The sequence below is a fragment of the Sebastes fasciatus genome, chromosome 4 (genome assembly GCF_043250625.1).
Source record: "Sebastes fasciatus isolate fSebFas1 chromosome 4, fSebFas1.pri, whole genome shotgun sequence".
Taxonomy (NCBI): Eukaryota; Metazoa; Chordata; class Actinopteri; order Perciformes; family Sebastidae; genus Sebastes; species Sebastes fasciatus.
In genome coordinates this window covers 10,002,504-10,022,315 of record NC_133798.1, presented here as the reverse complement: position 1 = coordinate 10,022,315, position 19,812 = coordinate 10,002,504, and the positions used below count along the sequence as shown (strand labels likewise).

The 19,812-nt window shown below is 41.2% G+C and overlaps 1 protein-coding gene across 1 annotated transcript in view; it reads left to right on the top strand.

The window, feature by feature from the left end:
- cdh13 (cadherin 13, H-cadherin (heart)) overlaps positions 1-19,812 on the top strand; it is a 441,664-nt gene that overhangs the window by 385,359 nt on the left and 36,493 nt on the right. Inside the window, exon 11 of the mRNA XM_074631905.1 lies at positions 15,472-15,614. Coding sequence (XP_074488006.1) covers positions 15,472-15,614 — 143 coding nt within the window. The remainder of the gene's footprint in view (positions 1-15,471; positions 15,615-19,812) is intronic.

Below are 19,812 nucleotides of genomic sequence, written 5' to 3'. Positions count from 1 at the left end.
GCAGACCCGGTAACTGGGTCATTCTTACAACTAAACAAATTTTGTGTGTAGGCAAAGTGTGGAATAACTACGCATGATCACAATTTTTCCTTGATTTGATGGCATGTGTGCACTTTTTACATGATAGTTTACACTGGATTATAGGTAGTAGCACATAGTGCTAGAAATCTTTGTTAGAAGAAATTTGTAAAACAAAATATATTTTCCCCAACACTTATTCCTTCTACTTTCTTCCCTTTAACACCATTTGTCGAACAGCGGATGAAAGCTTTGTGTTTGTTGGGCGTCCACGTTCAAACAGCTTTTCTATCTGCCATGGCTCAGCTCTGTTTAGTCTTTGTTTGCAATGCACAGGCGGCAATAAGAGAAATCAATAGTGTCATAGCAAAGCTGTCAGAAAGATGACAGTTTGAAATTTGAAATAGTTCTCCAGCATACAGAAAAAAATGTATGTAATTAACCCATGTGTTAATGTACTAATTGGCTGGAAGGGAGGGATGTGAACTGGTTTTCATTGTGTCCTATATATGCACTGCTGGCTTGCTTAATGATGTCAAAAATGGAATCAAACTGGCATTTGCCAACAGCGTAAAGTCACTGCATTTACTCTGCATACTTCTTCAAACCTCTACTCTACCGAGCTGTCACCCAATCTGGTACAGGGCTACGCGTTTGAGGCAGCGTTGCATCATCTAAAAGCAGAAGACGGGGCTGTCTCGGTGCAAGTTTCAAGGATATGAGTTTTTCATTTTAACGTCACTCAGCGGAGCGAGACGGTCTGAGTCATACCGTCTCCTCCATTTTCTTCCCTCTCTTTCATCTGTCCCTCTGGGATGTGAGGGGGCTGATTACAGGCTAATCAGATGTTTAGATTTGTTTCTCATTCCTAGCAGCTGACTAAAGGCATGCCAAATGCGTGGTACAGGAGGGAAGAGAGTGAGTGGGAGACAGAGGGAGAGAGAGAGAGTCAGAGACGGAGAGTGGGGGCAGGGAGAGGCTTTAGTCATACAGTCAGTATGCCAGGAAATAATTAAAACAATCCTAAAAGATGCCAAGAGGAACAGGCAGAGAGGGATGCTGTGCTGTGAAGCAGGAGTAAATTGCTTTTCTTCCTCTTAATTACAAGGTTATGGTTTTCAACTGATGCAAAGAGGTGCTATTATGCACCTTATTATGATAATAACTTTTTTTGTGTCCTGTGTTGTGTTACTCAAGCTTGCTAATTTATGAAAATGATGTTACACTCGGTGAAGAGAGCACGCTGGTGTCAGCTGTGTGTGTGTGTGCAGAGACACTCTTGTAGATAGCTGGTTTTGCATTCATGTGTCAAAGGAGTGTCCTTGCACACTCCTCTCTGTTCCTGCCAAATATTGACAATGCAAACCTTTCATTTTAGTCTTTGATTTCCAGCCCGCCTCCTCTCTGCGCTCGCTTCACGGTTGCCGTTAAGTCGACACAGCGGGTCTTTGTTCAGCGTACTCGGCGGACTGTCAGCAGTTGTTGAGTGGAGTTGGCAGAGGGCCTCCTCTCTAGACTTTACCTGGCTCGCAGCAAACAATAGTCAACAGGGCTGAAAAGAGCGAAGAGAGCCTTTGAGGTTGTGTAAAGAGGTCAATCAAACGTAGGTTGAGCACGTATTCAGTCGCGCTTTCGGCCCGATTCAAGCTAGGATGGGACACCGGATCGGTAACTAACGAGAAGACAGACAGAGCAAAGAGACTGTCCTCTCTGGTGCTGCCACCCGTGGAGACATACTATGAAGAAATCAAAGCACAAAGAATACAATTAAAGGAGAAAAGAGTGGCTGCTGTCACTCGTTACATTCAGACAGGACAGTGCTTGAAATGGAATAAAAAAAGTGCCAGTACTCCCTTTATCGACATGTTGGCCTGTGTATCGGCCGGTATCAGTAATCTCTTGCGACTTATTCCAGTTATTCATTATTTCTTTAAGCATATTAATACTGTGTCAGTCATAATCAGTTGTGGTGTTATTGCTATATTGGGCTATGCATCTTCTATACTAGGCCTATAATACTCTAATAATATTCACACTGCAACATTATGGGGTTACGGTGGTGTGTTTAGTGTTAATAGTTAAAGTGCTCTTCCTGTGTTATTTGTAGCCTATAGTAGGGGATCATTCAGGTTTTAGGAGCAGTGTCCCAGTCAGGATGCTCATACATATTATGCAGCAAGATAAAAGACACATTCTGAATTTCTACAGTGAATAAAAGATACTAGGAGATATTAGGTTTGGGTCTACCCCAAGATTTTTGGGAGCCGATCCCAGCTGACATTTGGCGAAGGCGGGGTACACCCTGGACAGGTCGCCAGACTATCACAGGGCTGACACATAGAGACAGACAACTAGTCACACTCAGATTCACACCTACGGGCAATTTAGAGTCAACAATTAACCTAACCTGCATGTCTTTGCACTGTGGAAACAGAAAACCTGCAGAAAACCCACACTAACACGGGGAGAACATGCAAACTCCACACAAAAGGGCCCCAAGCCAGATTTGAACCTGCGACCCTCTTGGCTGTGAGGCTAACCACTGCACCACCGTGCCGTCCCTTCTGAAAATGTTTGCCCTAAAAGAGCAGATTTAGAAATCGTTTGTATTATGTTTCATTAATTACATTTGTCACAATTAAAAAAAGTTATGACGAACAATCAGTTGATTGATTATTTTACAAAAAGGAAGTGAACATTGTACTGGTAAATTACAGCACCCTCATTCTCACCCTTGTCCAGATGCTCCCCACATAGTTTTAATGTTCATACAACTCATGAGGTGCGGCGCAAAAACTCTGGCGCTGCGCCGTTATGAATTTCAATTATGAATTACCAGAGAAACCTCAAATTGGAGAGGGCAGAAAAGAGTACTGGCAGCTTGTGAGAAGTGCCGGTACGTAAGAAAAAGTCACAGTACGCCAAGGAGTAAAATGAAGAAATGCTGGTACTGGCCCACTTCAAGCACTGAGACAGAACCATTTCTCTCTAGCTGTTTTCATGTGTTCCTACAAGCTATTCCCTGCCTACCCATACAGTACGTTAAGGTCAGGCTTTGACTAAAGTCGGCTTTAAGTTGTAAGTACGTTAAGGATGAAGAATTACAGGAAGAGTTTTTACCACATCTGGTGAAGCATGCTGTGACATTTTTCCATTACATGCAAATTAAACCCCTCAGCCACTTCATAATCATGCATATGCACATCCAGCTCTGTACATACCTTAATTGAAATGCCATCACATACTCCCGTTCACGCCTTCTTTTACACCTTTTTTTCAAAGTTCACATACTTTCCCCGCCGGCACGTACAAAAAGACAAACCTCGACTGAATCTCTCTGACAGATGATTGATGCGACAGGCGCCAGCGTTTGCTTTCCCCTTTCTCAGTGCTGTCACATTTATTTCCCCTGTATAGACCTGCTGCGCTGTGCTGATACAGAGCAGAAATATGAACAGGTGTGACATGGGTAATTTGTCCACACGGCCGGGAGCAGTGGTTGGCCAAAAAACTGGGCAGCTCAGCTCAGTTTAAAGTTGAAATCCAGCCCAGAGAGGCTGACCGAGGACTTTGTAGGCGACCCCAAAGGAGTCCCTTATTTTTCAACCACAATGGCTTCAAAGCCAAATTCTCTCTCTCTTCTTCTCCCTCTGTCTCTCTCTGTGTCTCAGAAAAAAAAGGATAAAAACTGTAAAAGAAACTTTTCAATATGCCTCTATCATGCCTTTATTATCACAGATCCAAAGGAATCCAAATGTTTTTGACCTCTGACTTATATTGCAGTAAAAGTCTCACTTTAGCTCAATGACGTGTTCAAAGTGTTGTTTCTAGTCCTATCTGCCATGTCAATGGGACGGCTAGTCAAGGCCTTATGCCAACAACCTCCAACAGATTCCTGCAAAGAGTTGGGCACTTTCGGGGAAGGTCTGCAGGTGAAATAAACAAGAGAAAAGTACATGATCATCTTTACTAGCATCATTTTATTAGTCCTAGCAGTCAGCAATTGTCTGGCCACTTAAATCTCCATGTGGGGTTTTGGACATTTGCTCCATCAACATCTGAGGGAAATATTTGTCAGCTAAATGTTCCACTTTGTTCACTGTCCAGCAGCTTACGTTGTCTGTCTCCTGCTGGGTGCTGGGTGCTGTTTCCATGCTGTGAAGCAGACAAGCGCTCGCGTCTACCGGTCTATTCCACATGAGGAGCACAGTGAGACCCCGCGGATCCCAGCGGGATGTCTGTTAAGTAGGCGGTCCTTCAATGTGGCCCAGGACACATTTGCGTACACAATGCTAAAGAATGTGGCCATATGTGGCCCAGACCACCTCTGAATGTGGTCTGAGTGATCGGATCTCATTGCGTCCTCAATGCGTCTTGAGTGCGTTCACACCTGTACTTAGAGCTGTGATCGAATCATTCAGGACGCATGTTAATACCAGGTCTGAACAGGGCCTAATATGAAAGGTTAGCGTACATTCTATTTGTTTTACTAATGAGAGGAAGAAAACAAGAGCCCCTTAACTCTGCATGAATGCATTTATTTGGTCTCATCTATAAAGTATTTAACATGTGTACATGTTTTCAATAACACATGCATAAAATGAAGTTGTGATTTATCTGTCTGTTCAAAATGGGCGGTTTATCTGTTTTATAAGGTGATGCAGAAATGGCAGTAAAAACGGTCATGAACACAAATTTGCTCTCCTCAGGATTTATAGATAAGGCCTATCGTGAATTGGGTCACGATGGTTTGTCATTTTTAAAAGTGGGTCCCCAGAAATAAAGCTTGGGAAACATCGCCCTATAGGACCTCTGAGCTCATTTAAATACAAGACCGATCGGGTCACTGGTCTTAATACTTCATTTAAATGGGTCGAGTTGCATCCAAAATAAATTTAGAGATAATTGATGGTAGGTGACGTTGAGCTTTGTGGGTATTGGGACTTTGACTGGCACCTCAGATGAAACCACCAGAGAAGAAACAGAGCCGAGAGGAGACGGGGAGGATGCTGCGATAGAAAGTGGGGAGAGAATTAATTTTCATTGCACACTTACTCACAGTTCCAGTCTCATGTCTCTGTCTTATCTCCATTCTTGATCCCTATTCTTATCTCACTCTCCCTGCTCTGCACCCCTCCCTCCCTCTTTCTGTCCTCATGCTCTGTTTTTACTAGCTGCAAATTTGGATGGAGCGTACAGTTGTTACGACCAAACACAAGTCGGCACAACCCCTGTACTTTCTTGATTGATGTTCTCATATCTATTGCTCACACACACTCAAGCGCTCAGATGGAAACACACTATTAGCATTGGCTCTTTCTTTCGTTCTCTCTAGACTCCAATCACTGGAATATCTTGCTGGCAGGAGAGAGAGAATAAAGTGATAGAGGGACAGTTAAAGATAGTAAGATAACGTAAGAGCCAACAGAAAGAACAAGAGGAAAGTCAGAAAAACGGGGGGGAAGAGAAGGGGGTAGTCAGAGAAATGCATAATAGGTTTTCCTGTAATATGCTGTCATTGCCATCCAAGTGTATGAGTGTACACTTGTCTAAGTTGCAGTGCACTGCAGAAAACTGAATAGGGGGAACACTGGCACTTAAAATAGCAAGACTAAGCTCTTATGTGGTGCTGGTGGTGTGTCTGTAAAGGGGGGTATAAAGTATTTTATAATAGTGTTTCATAGGAGGACTAAATGGTCAGCTTTTCAAGTGACCAAACAGAGCAGAGGTGTATGACCTTCTCCTATCTTTATACATACAAGGGCTGAGACGATTCACTCCGATTCTCTCCCGATATGGTACTATCAGGATACTTGGGTGCCGATTCGATATGTATTGCAATTTATAAGTATTAAGATTCGATATTACGATTTATTGTTAACTTATTTAACACTAAACCATGGGAAAAAGTTGAATCATACACTTCTAGGGATTTTTACTTTGGAAAATATCTAAATTAATACGGTAAGAATATTTGATTTTCAACATGTGTGTAGTCAGAGATGTCCTGAAGTCAAATACATCAGTCATCAAAAATTTCCAGCAACCCAAAAATCAAAGAATAAAGACGTTTCCTTCACAAATTAGTGGTATTTTCTTTTTAATTTATAAGGGACATGTAATGTTTTATACTTCTGGTGAATAGAATCCAATCAATTTCAAGTTAATTGATTGCAAAATTTTAAAGTTCCCTTTGTTAACACCTTATTTTGAAAACCGGACGTAGTCACACGTGTGTACTTCCGCTAACTTCGCCAAGTGCGTCACTAGCTCTCCTGTCAGCTTCATTCTCTTTATACATCCATAGTCAGCTCCATCGGGGCCGTTGGAATGCATTTAACACAGTAAATGTCAGTATATGGGTGCTCTACAGTTGTAGCGTCGGCCGATTTGACCACGAAAATGCAAGTGACGGTTGGCTTAACCGCACGTTACCACAATCCGATAACGTCTCCAGTCAATGACAGAGTTAGCATGCAGCTTTAACCATGATGTCTAGCTCTGCTTTTCCTGGCAGTGTGTGAAACCCAAAGTGTTTCTATACTTTACTGTATGTGTAGTGTTTACCACTTTGGATTTAAAATGTGAGGGTGCAGGTCTTATCCACGTGGACCCTCCGCCATTGTCTACTTTCTCGTTTCGGCCCGCTGCAGCCGACTGTTTGTTTAGGTTGACGGATACGGAACGGATATGACGTCACGTTACTCAGACTACAACAAGATAAGCGGTAACTTCCTTTTACGTCTGCATAGACTCCAATGAAGCAAATATATTGATTCTGGCATAAAAAAATCTATTTCAAAATCGTAAAAAAAAAAAAAAGTGCTGAATACATTTTTTTCCCACCCCTAATACACACGTACTTACAACATTTAAATATTAAAATTGAATGCATTTCCCTTTGCCTCAGACAATCATTATGCTCTAAAGCTTAGTAGAAACACCTGGGAATCACATGTTGCGCCGGTGTTGTTTGACACGGATCTTTGTCTCATTATGCATCCCTATCTCCTCCTTACTGCTGGGCATTTTAATCAGCCAAACAGTAGTCTAGCTTCCAGCCTTTCCAGTGCCCCCACCTGTATTCACTATGTACCTTTGACCAACTCACAATTCCCAGGAAATGAAGTGATGCCAGCAACACCCCGATAGCCTAGGTGTGTGGATATAATGAACTTTATCACTGAGAGAGGGGATGTTTTTTCCACACAATTGCATTTGACTATTGAAGTAAGCCCAAAAGCAAAGTAAAATGCATTATACAATGATCAAAAGTAAAATATTAATATAAAAAGCACTGGCATATTCTTTGCATGTATTTTTATATTGTGTAAATTTCAAGTCTCCCAAATCATCTCATAGCTCCAACAGCTGGAAAACCAATGCTTCACTACTCCGACCCTATTTGCCTCTTAAAGTCAGTATATGCATGACCTGACCAGCCGTCCTAGATTGTTATGCCTGATTTGTGAAACCTAATGATGCTCATTCGGAGAGGGAGGTGAGGGCATGAATATCCATCAACCCCCTGGAATCCCACACGGGCTCACCAGAGAAACAGGCTCAGCTTTAAGGGAGAGATGGATGAATTCAGCGTACGCTTCGGGAGTTAGATGTGGGCTCTAACCTGATCTGTAGCTCTGGATGTTTGACTGGGGAGCTGTGTCAAAATGACCCATATAAATCCAAAAATGATGCATATGCATGTGAATGTTTTCTGATATATCACCTCTATGGGTAAGGTCTGGTTAAAGCTGCATTAATCAAAATTTCATGCACGAACAATGGGTCCAATGAATATGTATAATGTTAAATAAGTTGCTCATAGTGACAAACCCACAGAGAATGATGACTAACTGTAGTTTAGACCTTCAGCTATACAGAACAGTTTTGCGTCTTTCAGTTCATTGTTTTGGTTTTACGGCCTACAACTTTAAAGATTTGGTTCAATCTCAGTGCTCTCATCGATTCCATTACCAGCAGCAGCAGGTAGCTGTTGCGTACCGACTGTACACTACCTTCCCGCACCAAACGGCAGACAGACTTAGTGACTAGCTAGTGAACATAATGAAGCATTTAGCCTTGAAAGAGCCAGATATTTCTCCAGGAATAGAGTGCAACAGGAATGAGCCCTAATACCCGGAAATGAGTTAGCATTTTAGCACTTCCGGTTCCCTCGTCTAGAAGTCAGTTGGTTTTTTGAATGAGTTTTTAGTTAGATCCCTAACCTGTGGTTAACAGAAGCTTAAGGGGTTTTAACGTTTTGTTCTACGACATAAAATACATCAAGAAATATCCCACTCATGAATTTTTGAAACGTAATGTGTCTTAAAGAAAGGCGGTTGCTAACAAGTGGCTAAATGAGACTACTAAAAGTCATCACGCCGACTCGTCCGCCTTTACAGCCTTGTTGTGTATACTCGCGTTCATGCGACCGTGGTGTAGTTCGTTTATAGCCTAACGTTAGCTTTTTAATTCTGCCGATTGCATTCACACTTCAAAAATCATAAAGTGGTGCTCATTTGTGGAGACTATATTGCTGAACAAAACGTGTAAGTATCATAAACGTGTTTTTGCCACAGAGCTTATTTTCCGCAGTAATCCAAAACCCAATGGAACAATCCCATTGGGTTTTAGTCGACTGAACCCAGGGCAGACTCTATGCAGACTGTGGTCTCTTGTGTCCAGGTCACCCAACCATCCAGCCTTAACCTCCTGCTCAAGACTTTTGGCAATGTTATATCAACATCACGCTACTGCTGCCTTATAGGATAACATTAACAAGTCGCTCTAAGCATTTTAGAAAACGATCAATACTGTCATTTTTCTGTGTGAGGACAATGTCATTGTTTACTAATGCCTGAAAACATCACTAATACATTTGATATGTCCTATATGTTACGTTATATGTTATACAAGAATAAAAGTAGTTGATTTGTGTTGAGCTCACATTTGCTGTAATATTTCTTTCAATTTAATATTTTAGTTAACAGGCAAACAAACAACAGGCGGAACAAACAACATACTGTATGATAGGATTCAAACTAACTAAATTGAAAAACACTTTAATGGTCAACTTTTTATATTAGAAAAGTGCAATGACCGATTCAGGAGATACGTTTTTTAACCCCAATAGAGATCCATCATCAGTAATAGTTTTTAATGTTGATCCAGCAAAAATATGTGCATTTGAACACCCACACTATATTACTACTACTTAGAAGAGGTGCCAGCAACATATCTTACTTAAGAGAAAACAAACAAGCAATAATAGGCATTTATGCAAAGAGCTTTCCTTTACGGCGCTCACTACTCAGCTTTTATCTCCTCTCTAAATGAGCTCTTACCGCAAATTGTCTCTCTTTTATTCTGTGTATTCCACCCACACCTGGTAGGGACACAAAAAACACACACAGAAGCGCACAATGTATGCAAGCATTTTTGCTTGAGTGGGCGGCAAGCCTCTTTCTCTCTCCTGCTCCCAGATCCCTTTGAGTTGTCTGAGAAAACTCAAGAACAAGACTCAGATCAGAGTTAGAAAGAGCTCATCTGTCTCAACACATCCACAAGAGCGACAGTGAAACTCTGCTCTCAGATAAGAACTGTTAGCTGTCAAAATAAATTATTTACATCCTCAATGTGTATTGGTTAAGACTCCCTTTTTAGTCTTATCAAGCTCCATTTTGTGCTAGGTTTTTGTAGCGTTTGTATTACATTGTTTTGTTTTTTTGCACAGTTTTCTTATTGAATGCTGGCAAAATTTTCCTAAAACATAGTATTTTCAATTTAAAAGTGGATCATTTCAATTTGACTTATAATTTAAACCAATCCTTTGCTTTTAATACACATTGGAAGGATGGCTTCTCTGAGGCGCGTGTAAAACAATTTGAAATACCCTTGTAGGTTATTATATTGTGTCTCTGGCTATGACAGGGTGCCCTATGCAAATTCAGATTAGGAGTACCCGCGACCGGCGGCGCCACTCTATGATTAGGGTTCACCCGCCAGAACCCTAACCCTAGCCCCGTAAACCGCAACACACATCAGACATTGCAATAGTTTTAAGACAAAAATTCTGATTTTTATTTTCATAAATAACTGTATTTATTACAATATAAATAAACAATTAGTCCCTGATATTGTTGGCTTAAAACTGTCTCGTCAGTTTCACTACAACGACAGTTGCAGGGGTGAACAGTATATTTCTTCAGTCTTTATTTATTTGTTCATTTGTCACCTCAATGCAGAAAATACAGAAGGGCGCCCGCCTGCATTATTTATTTTTTTGTTTTTAATTATGATTTTTTAGAGGCCCCCCAGAAGGTGGCGCCCTAGGCAACCGCCTATACGGCCTACGCCTAAAGCCGGCCCTGGGCTCTGGATCACCTCTAATGAGACACCTGATGCACTAGTCTCCTGCCTGTCCCGTACAGGCTCCTCTGTGTCCTCTCACAGTTAAGGGCAATCCCTTACCAAATCCTACACTCTTATACACTCACATGTACACACACACCCTGACTGGGCTCTGATACCAGCTATAGCAGCTCAGAGTAACCTCGTCCCTGAGGGTGTAGCTCTGCAGACCAGTGGAAAGACCAACATTGAGGTCACAGTGTGTGCCTGACGACATGGCTCTTTCTGCCACTCCAGCAAAAACCTGGACAAATCACTTTGCTGTCTTGGGAATTATTTCACAGTGCAAGCAAAACACACAAGACATGTTTTCTTTAAGTTGTGTGTTTTAGTTTCCGCTTGCTTTTAAAGTGGAAGTGTGTGTTTGCAGCTAAACGAGGACATGTGTGATCATTGTGTTTGCGCGCTGTCTCATTTGTTGACTGATTTGTTTGGGCCTTCTCTGGTTTTGGAGATAACCGCGTATAACCAGATGCATATTCCTAATGGCTTTTTAATGTCTTTCTAATTTGCCCTTTAAAGGGCTCTAATGGACTGTTCCCATGTTTGCACATGGGGGAGGAACAGTGGATCTGACTCATTTAGTGGTTACCTTTGAGCCCGCACCAAAGCAGACACAGGCATTACACTTCTTCAGAACTTCTACTGTAGGAAGAAACATAATAGCCTGCTAGCAGCGGTCTTCATAGATCCATTGTATTTGGCTGCCAGCTATGGAATATCCCTCGTGTCTGAAAGAGGTTTCCAGGGTTTGCGCTTTAGAGTGAAAATGTGAGTTTTTGTGGAATGAAAATGAACATTTAAAGGAAGATTTCAGGGATGAATACATCCTGGTTGGGCTGCTCTGCTGATTTCCAGACTTCAAACCCGCTTAACACAAAGCACATTTTCTGCTTCACTCTAAAATATGTAGTAGTGTATAAAATGTCAAAATATATGTATGTATTACACAGCTCATTTGTTGAGATTGTTGTTGTTGTTGTTGGTGTCAGGATTTACTGTAACACTAGTATATCTTTGCTTTTAAGAAAACATTTTGAGTTTATTTGGTTATTAAAGAAATAGTTGGATATTTTGGGACTGGGGCTGTGCTTGGAATCGCATACTAACACACTAAGTAGGACATCAAATTGGGTATGTAGTGACTTCCAACTGCATGTGGATTTTGTGAATGCGAAAAATGCCCGGATGTATGCTAGATTAGCAAGAATTTCTGAGTATGTGGCGTGAGTTTACTGGACATACTCAACTGCCCCACTATGCATTGCGTCTCCTCAGACTTTGCAATTTCAGAGATTTTGATCCAGGCTAAAAGCTGTTAATACGTCACTTTATTAAATATTAAGAAAGTAACCATTTAGATTTTCCAATATGTGGTCAATTTATCCAAATAATGTCCGTTTGGAAATTTGCTGCGACGTATCCGGAGATATGAGGGAGCCGTTAGCTGGGTGAGACCGGCCGTCAGTCATGTTACGGCATCACATTACTGTCTTGCTTCAGCATGCTTCAGTGTGAACAGTCTGCTGGTAATGGCATACTTAATCGTTCATTCTAGGCAGTATGTAGTACATACTGATTGAGTATGTAGGAGGCTGTACATGATATGATTTTGCCTGGAAGCAGTCTTGGCGTCACCATGTTGATGTTGCCAGGCAGAAATACTATAGTGTATTCATTATCGTATTCATTTGTTTTACTGCTTAAACAAATGATATATACTGTAATATGTTAATTAGTGATCTTTTTGTTACCTTTGGGAAGAGCCAGGCTACCTAGCTGATTTCCCCTGTTTCTAGCATAGACTGTATGTACTGGACATACTTACCGTGATGTCACCCATTGGTTTGTGGACTGCCGTTTAGAAGCCTTGAGTTTGGCATTTTTGCTGTTGCCATCTTGGTTTTTGGTCGTCGCCATCTTGTTTTTTTGCAACCAGAAGTGACACGAGAGTATGGAGCTAAGTACAACCGAGCGCGCTGAATGAGACATTTTTAGGCGACAAAAATGTTACATTTAACTTTCATGAACTGGAAACACACTGTGAAAGGGTTAAAGTTCTAAGACAAAAACACAGACGACTCTCAGACCGGACAACACCGTGGTAGCAACCTGTCAATCACAAGGTAGCCACGCCCTAAAGCATACCCTGCTTTATCATCTATTTGACTCTAAATGGGACCATAATTTACTTAATGAACATCATGCTGTATTGAAGAAGACTTGAAACTAGCGATTGAGACCATAAACTCATGTTTACAATGTTTACTAAGGTAATAAATCAAGTGAGAAGTAGGATCATTTCCTCATAGACTTCTAAACAATCAGACTTTTTTTTGCAACCAGAGGAGTCGCCCCCTGCTGGCTATTAGAAAGAATGCAAGTTTAAGGCACTTCCTTATTGACCTTGAGGTTGCCCAGTGGTTTCTCGTCTTTGGGCTAAACTAAGCTAAGCTAAGCTGCTGAGAATAAGAATATCTCCCAAAATATAATATCTGACCAATATATGTGCTGAGCAGTACATTAAGATACTTAAGATAATATCTGCCGATAATATAGGTCATGTCCTAGTGCACTAACACATATAGTAAAGATAATGTATATACAGTACATATTTAACATCAAATACCCTAAACACTTTTTTGTACTCTTGTACGTACTCTTGTGTGTGTGTGTGTGTGTGTGTGTGTGTGTGTGTGTGTGTGTGTGTGTGTGCGTGCGTGTGTGTCTGATAGTGAAGCCAGTGATGGAGAGGAGTGAGACATATGGAGGTTAATAACCTGTGAGCCTGGCTCTGTTTTATTGGAGGAGTTGGCCTTATGAATCATGTCGGTGCTCAACGTGTGTTCGCACAAATGTGTGTGTGTGTGTGTGTAAGAAAGAGAGCATGTACAAAGAAATGTGCGTCATTATTAATAGTGCGTTTAACCTCGCAGCAGTTCCTTTTCGGTTACAGTAGAACATATGTGTTGGTGAACAGTAGTAATCATGGCAGGGAAAGTGCGTGTGAGTGAAAGCGAGAGGGGAAAAGGTGTGAGCAGAGGTTGATTGCAAAGCCATTTCCCAAGGCTTTGTCGCGCTCTGTTAGCTGAAGAGCTCCATTTCAAAGACAATTTGTCTACTGCTGAGCACTTTGGCAAATAGTGGCCTTGTGGTGAAGAAAGTCTGTAGCCTCGTGTGTCTGCGTGTGTGTTTGAGAAAACTTTTAGCTGCATGTGTGCGCCTTCTGTGCATGTATGAGTGATGTTTCACGGAAGAAGACCTTGTGTCAAAGTACTGGTATGTGCTGAGAGAATATGCACGTGTGGACATTTCTGTATGTGCATGAAAAAAAAGTAGTGCAAGAAAGCTCCTAAATCAATCACGCGTGACATTAACACAGATGCAAGCCCCTTCCAATCACCATCTACCAGCCATCAGTGGCCGGCTGAGTGGCCACATTAGCAGGGTCGCGATCCGGCTCGTTTTCAAGAAGATGCCGGCTTGGCCGTTCGCCCGCGAGATTTTTGGAGAGGTCGTCCATCATTTTCAAATCTCGGCCCTGCAGGAGCTGCACGGGGGTAGAGCCTGTGCACAAGTGACTCTGGCCCCATTTTTACACCATTTTCTTATTTGTTCAGCACCTTTATTACAGATTATAACTCTTACAGACCACACAACATCCCTCTTTCTTTCACAGAAAAATTCTTAGATAAACTCTTAATTGAAATGTTGCGTTTTCGGCCATAACATTATGAGCCTCTGTGGCATACTGTCACCAGCAGCACCAGATTAAAGAAGTGCACTATATATTATTATATTATTTATTTCAACAAATCCTTATTTCTCCAGAACAGTGTAAAAAAACTTGGGCTGTCAATCGATTAAAATATTTTACGTGATTAATCGCAAATTAAACCTGCAGTATGCAGAATATTTTTGGCATCATTGGGCAAAAATTCCATAATAACTTTTCAGCATATTGTAATTCAAGTGTTCTGAGAGATAACTAGACTTCTGCACCTCCTCATGGCTCTGTTTTCAGGCTTTAAAAGTAGCCTGTGACAAGAGAGTTTAGTCAATCACAGGTCATTTCAGAGAGAGAGCGTTCCTATTGGCTGTTCATTCAACGGAGGCAGCTGTCAATCACTCGCAAACTCCGATCAAACGGTCAAACTAGGCAGCACTGATCAAATATGAATCAATATTCTGTTACTGTAATGCCTATTTCTCACCTCAGATGTTTTCAGAAACATCTTGTAGTGTACTGTTTAGCTGTAAAATGAGAAAGTTTGCTCCGGCTGGTGGGCGGTGCTTGGTATTTCCTCAACTGATCTCAATATGGCTGCCGAGTCACAAACTTTCTCATTTTATAGCTAAACAGTACACTACAAGATGTTCCTGACAACATTTGAGGCAAGACATAAGCATTACAGTATATATTATATTTAATATATTTATATTTATTTATTTATATCAATTACCAACAAAAAGCAATGACAAATATTGTCCAGAAACCCTCACAGGTACTGCAATTAGCATAAAAAATATGCTCAAATCATAACATGGCAAACTCAAGCCCAACAGGCAACAACAGCTGTCAGTGTGTCAGTGTGCTGACTTGATCGTAAAATCGCAAGGTGCGTTAATGCGTTAAAGAAATTTGTGGCGTTAAAACAAATTTATGTTAACACGTTATTATCGCGTTTACTTTGACAGACCTAATATATATTTTGTGTATCTTTTTCATGAGCAAAAGCATTTATTTGCACCCAGATTTCACATGCCCAGATATCCTAAAAACAATAAACTCTGTTTTATTATTTTTCTAAATGGGAATGTGTTTTGAAGCTGGACTTATACACTGTATGTGGCAAATATGGAGTATTCAAATGCCTGTCTTTTGTTGTGTCCATGGGGCTGTCTGTCTATGACAGGCATGGGACATAAGCATATAGGACCAAAATAAACGGGAAAGACATCATTTCTGCAAGAGTGTATATGATATTCTGGTGTCTATATGGTCACAACTTCTTACTTATTGTATTTACTTTCTTCCAGGTATGCTGTTCTGCGAGACCCAGCAGGCTGGCTGAGTGTGAGCCCAGTCACAGGAACTGTCAACACTTCGGCCCCGCTGGACCGCGAGTCTCCTTATGTCCATGACAACAAGTACACAGCTGTCTTCATCGCCACAGACAACGGTGAGTTGCAGATACCCCACTGGAAATGAAAATAATAAGAGGATAATTAGACATGAACACTATGGGATGTATTTTAAATCATCTGTAAAACCATCAGATACATAGATATCCATTTTGCTACATTTCCACTGATATAATGCAACAGTAATCGGTAGTAAATAAAAGGCTTTGAATTAATGTCCTGGTATCTATTTCCCAGGAAACAACCATTTGATGCACAAAAGGTTTGTTTTGAACAGATCAATGAGGATTGTTGGTAAGGACAGTGGTGGATAAATAGCACAACACAGAGAAACTTTAACAGAAAAACAAAGAAAGACAATGACAAAGTCCTTCTTACGCTTTTTAATTAAAAGTGTAAATCCACCACGGCACCAAACACGTCAAGGACATATGCATTCACTTTAACTACCACAATGAACTATTTAATGCAGTGATTCTCAAAGTGGGGTCTGTGACACTCTGTCAGGGGGTCCGCGAAATAATTTGCTATGAATTATAAAATTGCTCTGTATCATTAAAAAGTGCATATCTACAGATGGGGACCATTTGTGCCAATAAAACAAGCATATTGTGTCCATTACTCCCACCCACGTTGGCTTTGGGCCAATGGAAACTCTGATATGATTGTGACACACAGCAATAAGTTCAATATTTTTAAGTTGAAGCACTTACTGAAAGTCAACTTTAGACTGGAAAGTTTAATTATCTGGATTCATTAGGACTATCCCAGTCTTACTACTGTACATTTCTAAAAGCGATAGGCTATAAATGCTGCCAAGTTAAGTCCACATTGAATGAAATCACCCTCTGTTTAAAGGTATATCAGTGGCATTAACATTCAATAACATTGCAAATTTCCCCGCTGTGGGACTAATAAAGGATTATCTCATCTTATCTTAACATGATTCAAATCGAAATGTGTTTCTGTTAATCACTGTGAAACAGGTCTGAAGTATTTTGGTTGAAACGTTTAGGATACATGTAGTTCCAGTGGCATCTAAGAGTACAAATGGTAGTAAGCATTATGTTTAATCAGTGTTACGATTAAGAGGGGGTCCTTGGAAAATTGCCCTGTAAGTGATCCCTGGCCCCAAAATGTTTGAGAACCCCTTATTTAAGGTTGTTTAATGTGTTTTAAGGGTATTATTGTGATAATGATTTCACTTTATGCAGTGGCAGCGAGCCAACAAAGCTATAGATTTATTCTCACTTGCATTATACAAAGAATTCCTCCCGGGTGATGAGTGTCCTTGCAGCAAAAAAAAAGTAGAAACAAAGCCTGCCTCTGCATATAAGTACAGTTCACTCTCGGAAAGGACTCAACCTGTCGGTTAGTTTCACCTGTCCTATGTGAAACTGTCATTATCCCGTGGTGACAATGGGATGGCCTTAAGTGGCACTGCTTCTAACAGAACATATGGTCGCTGGTTGGCAGTGTCAGTGGAGCTGCTGCTCTGAGACTTCCCGAGGCACAGATGAAAAGTGTCGAGAGCCCCGGCGCGATCGTCTCTCCTTTTTTCTCTTTGCTTCTCTCTTCCTGTGTCTCGCTGTCTCTTCGTCCCTCTCTTTCAATGTCTCTCTCCCTCTCCCTATCAATCTATCTTGTCTCCCGTGCTCAGGGAGATTCTGACAGATCCATTAGACGAACTGAGAGATTCTATTAGTAGGCAGCAGAATAGCACTGTTGTGCTGGGGGATTCGCCAGCCTTAGAAAGATGAGCGCTGAAAGAGGAGTAATGATGGGGCAGGAGGAGAAGGTGGAGGAGGTGGAGGGGTCAAAGGAAGAAGAGAAAGGAAGGGACATGAGAGGCGATAACAGGAAAAAAGATATAAAGCCAGGGAAGCGGGTAAGGAATAGGTGGAGAGGAAGAGAAATGGTCAAGATTATGAGTGGACAGGGCAGGGAGTAAGATTAGTGTTGGAGCCAGAAGAGGATACAGGGTAAAGAAAAGATGGTGCACAAGTTTTCAAGATACTGATTCAACACTGTTATGTATCTGCTTTATAGAAACAGTTTAACAATTCGGGAAATACACTTATTTGTTTCTTACCGAGAGTTAGATGACAGGATTGATATCCCTCTCGTGTCTGTGTGGTAAATATGAAGCTACCACCAGCAGCTGGTTAGCTTAGCTTAGCACAATGACTGGAAACAGGGTGTAATAGCGAGCCTGACTCTGTCTTAAGTTAACAAAATCCTCCTACCAGCACCTCTAAACCTCACTAATTAATACATAGAAGTATAAACATGTTCTATATTGTTTATTAAAAAAACAAAGTGTAAAAATGTCACACTGTGGTCCCAGTAGGCTACCTACAGGTCTGAGAAGTGAAGCCAAAGCGGAAGTGCCTTAAACTTGCATTCTTTCTAATAGCCAGCAGGGGGCGACTCCTCTGGTTGCAAAAAGAAGTGTGATTATGTAGAAGTCTAATGAGCCTACCTCTCACATTGTAAACATGAGTGTTTGGTCTCAATCACAAGTTTCAAGTCTTCTTCAATACAGCATGATGTTCATTTAGTAAATTATGGTCCCATTTAGAGTCAAATAGACCATAAAGCAGGGGATGCTTTAAAACGTGGCTACCTTGTGATTGTTTTTGTAGAACAAATATGTTTACATTCCTTAACGTTATACTGTAACCAACATCGGAACTCCAGGAATATTGACCGTTGCCTCCAGAGGCTTAACTGTCGTCAGACCGATAGCCGATGGTTAGATGATTAGATTGGATGATGGTGCTGGATTAAAAATCAGAGGATCACCAAAGTTATTACAATTCATCCTTTGGGGGAACCTTTAAATGTTTGTTCATAATTTCATGGGAATCCATTCAATAGTTGTCGAGACATTTGATTAAAAACCAAATAAACGTGTCGGTGGTGCTAGAATAGAAATCATTACCACAGTCAGTCGGATTCATCTTCTGGGGAGCTTGAATATCTGTACAAATTGTATGACAATCCATCCAATGATTGGTGAGGTATTTCCAACTTGTAGTGGACCGACCAACCAACATTTCCGTCCCTTGAGCCTAACCATAAAACTCAAACTGCTCTTGGTCCTGTTTATGTCTAACATGTAAAAGGTGATAGATGAGATGCACTTGTGTCCACACTGCTCCGAGGCCACCATTCTACGATAAGCAAGGAGAACCATAAAACATCCCTGCACCTAGACCTTTAACAACCTACTGAATTGATGCTTGCATGCGTGCGTGCAGTGTGTGCAGTGCACGTGGTTTGAAATGTGAGCAGAATACTGATATCCCTGCCGACCCCTACCTCGCCTCTTTCGCTGCTTGCTCTGGTCATCGACAGGACAAATTTGCTCCTTTTGCACAGCGATCTGCGCAATGATTGTATGACAACCCACCTATCTAGACGACCAACAGGATATCGATTGACCCTTACATCTTCATCTTTATCTTTATATGGAGACCTCAGATGAATATCTATCTACCCGGCACTTGAGAGGAGGAGGAGGAGGGTGAGAGGAGGAATAGACTTGTGTCAAACAGAAAGGGAGGAGGTTAAAGGAAAGGCATATATCAGAAGTACCTGGCAAAAAGACAATTGGGAAAACATATTCTGGGATAGGAGAAAAAATGATTAAAAGAAACAGATACTAAGGTATGTCTTTAACAGCATTACATTATATTTATGTACAGTTTTTCTAGGCAGATAGCATTACAAATGATACTAAAAATCTATTGTCTGTCGACCATGAAATTAGATTTTTACTAGCTGAATATGTCTCAAAAATAAAATATGCTGCCAGTAACCTTAAGTCTCGTTGTGTGTAACCGAAGGGGTGAGAGTTTTTCCTAAAATAAATATTTTCTCCTTTGTCGCGAGCCGCCTCATGGCCAGTTTAAGCCGATTTGACCTTGTGTGCTAGCTTAAAATGGGAAGTATACTCTTGGTAGATGTTTTGCATGGTTAGCAACAGATTGACTGTAGCTCCTGGTTAACAGCATGAGGGGAGGTCAGCCGGAGCAGGCCTCCAGGCCGCAACAGATGGTGAACGATGGAGCGGACATACTACAGGGAAGGAGGGAAGAGAGGCTAAGATGGTGGACAGAAATAGGACAAAGAGAAGATGAGAACACTGGATCTGGGGGTTTAACAAGGTAGCGAAATAATGATAATGTTGATGTCCAGGTCAGGGGTCATCTCAGCCGGAGAATTTACAGC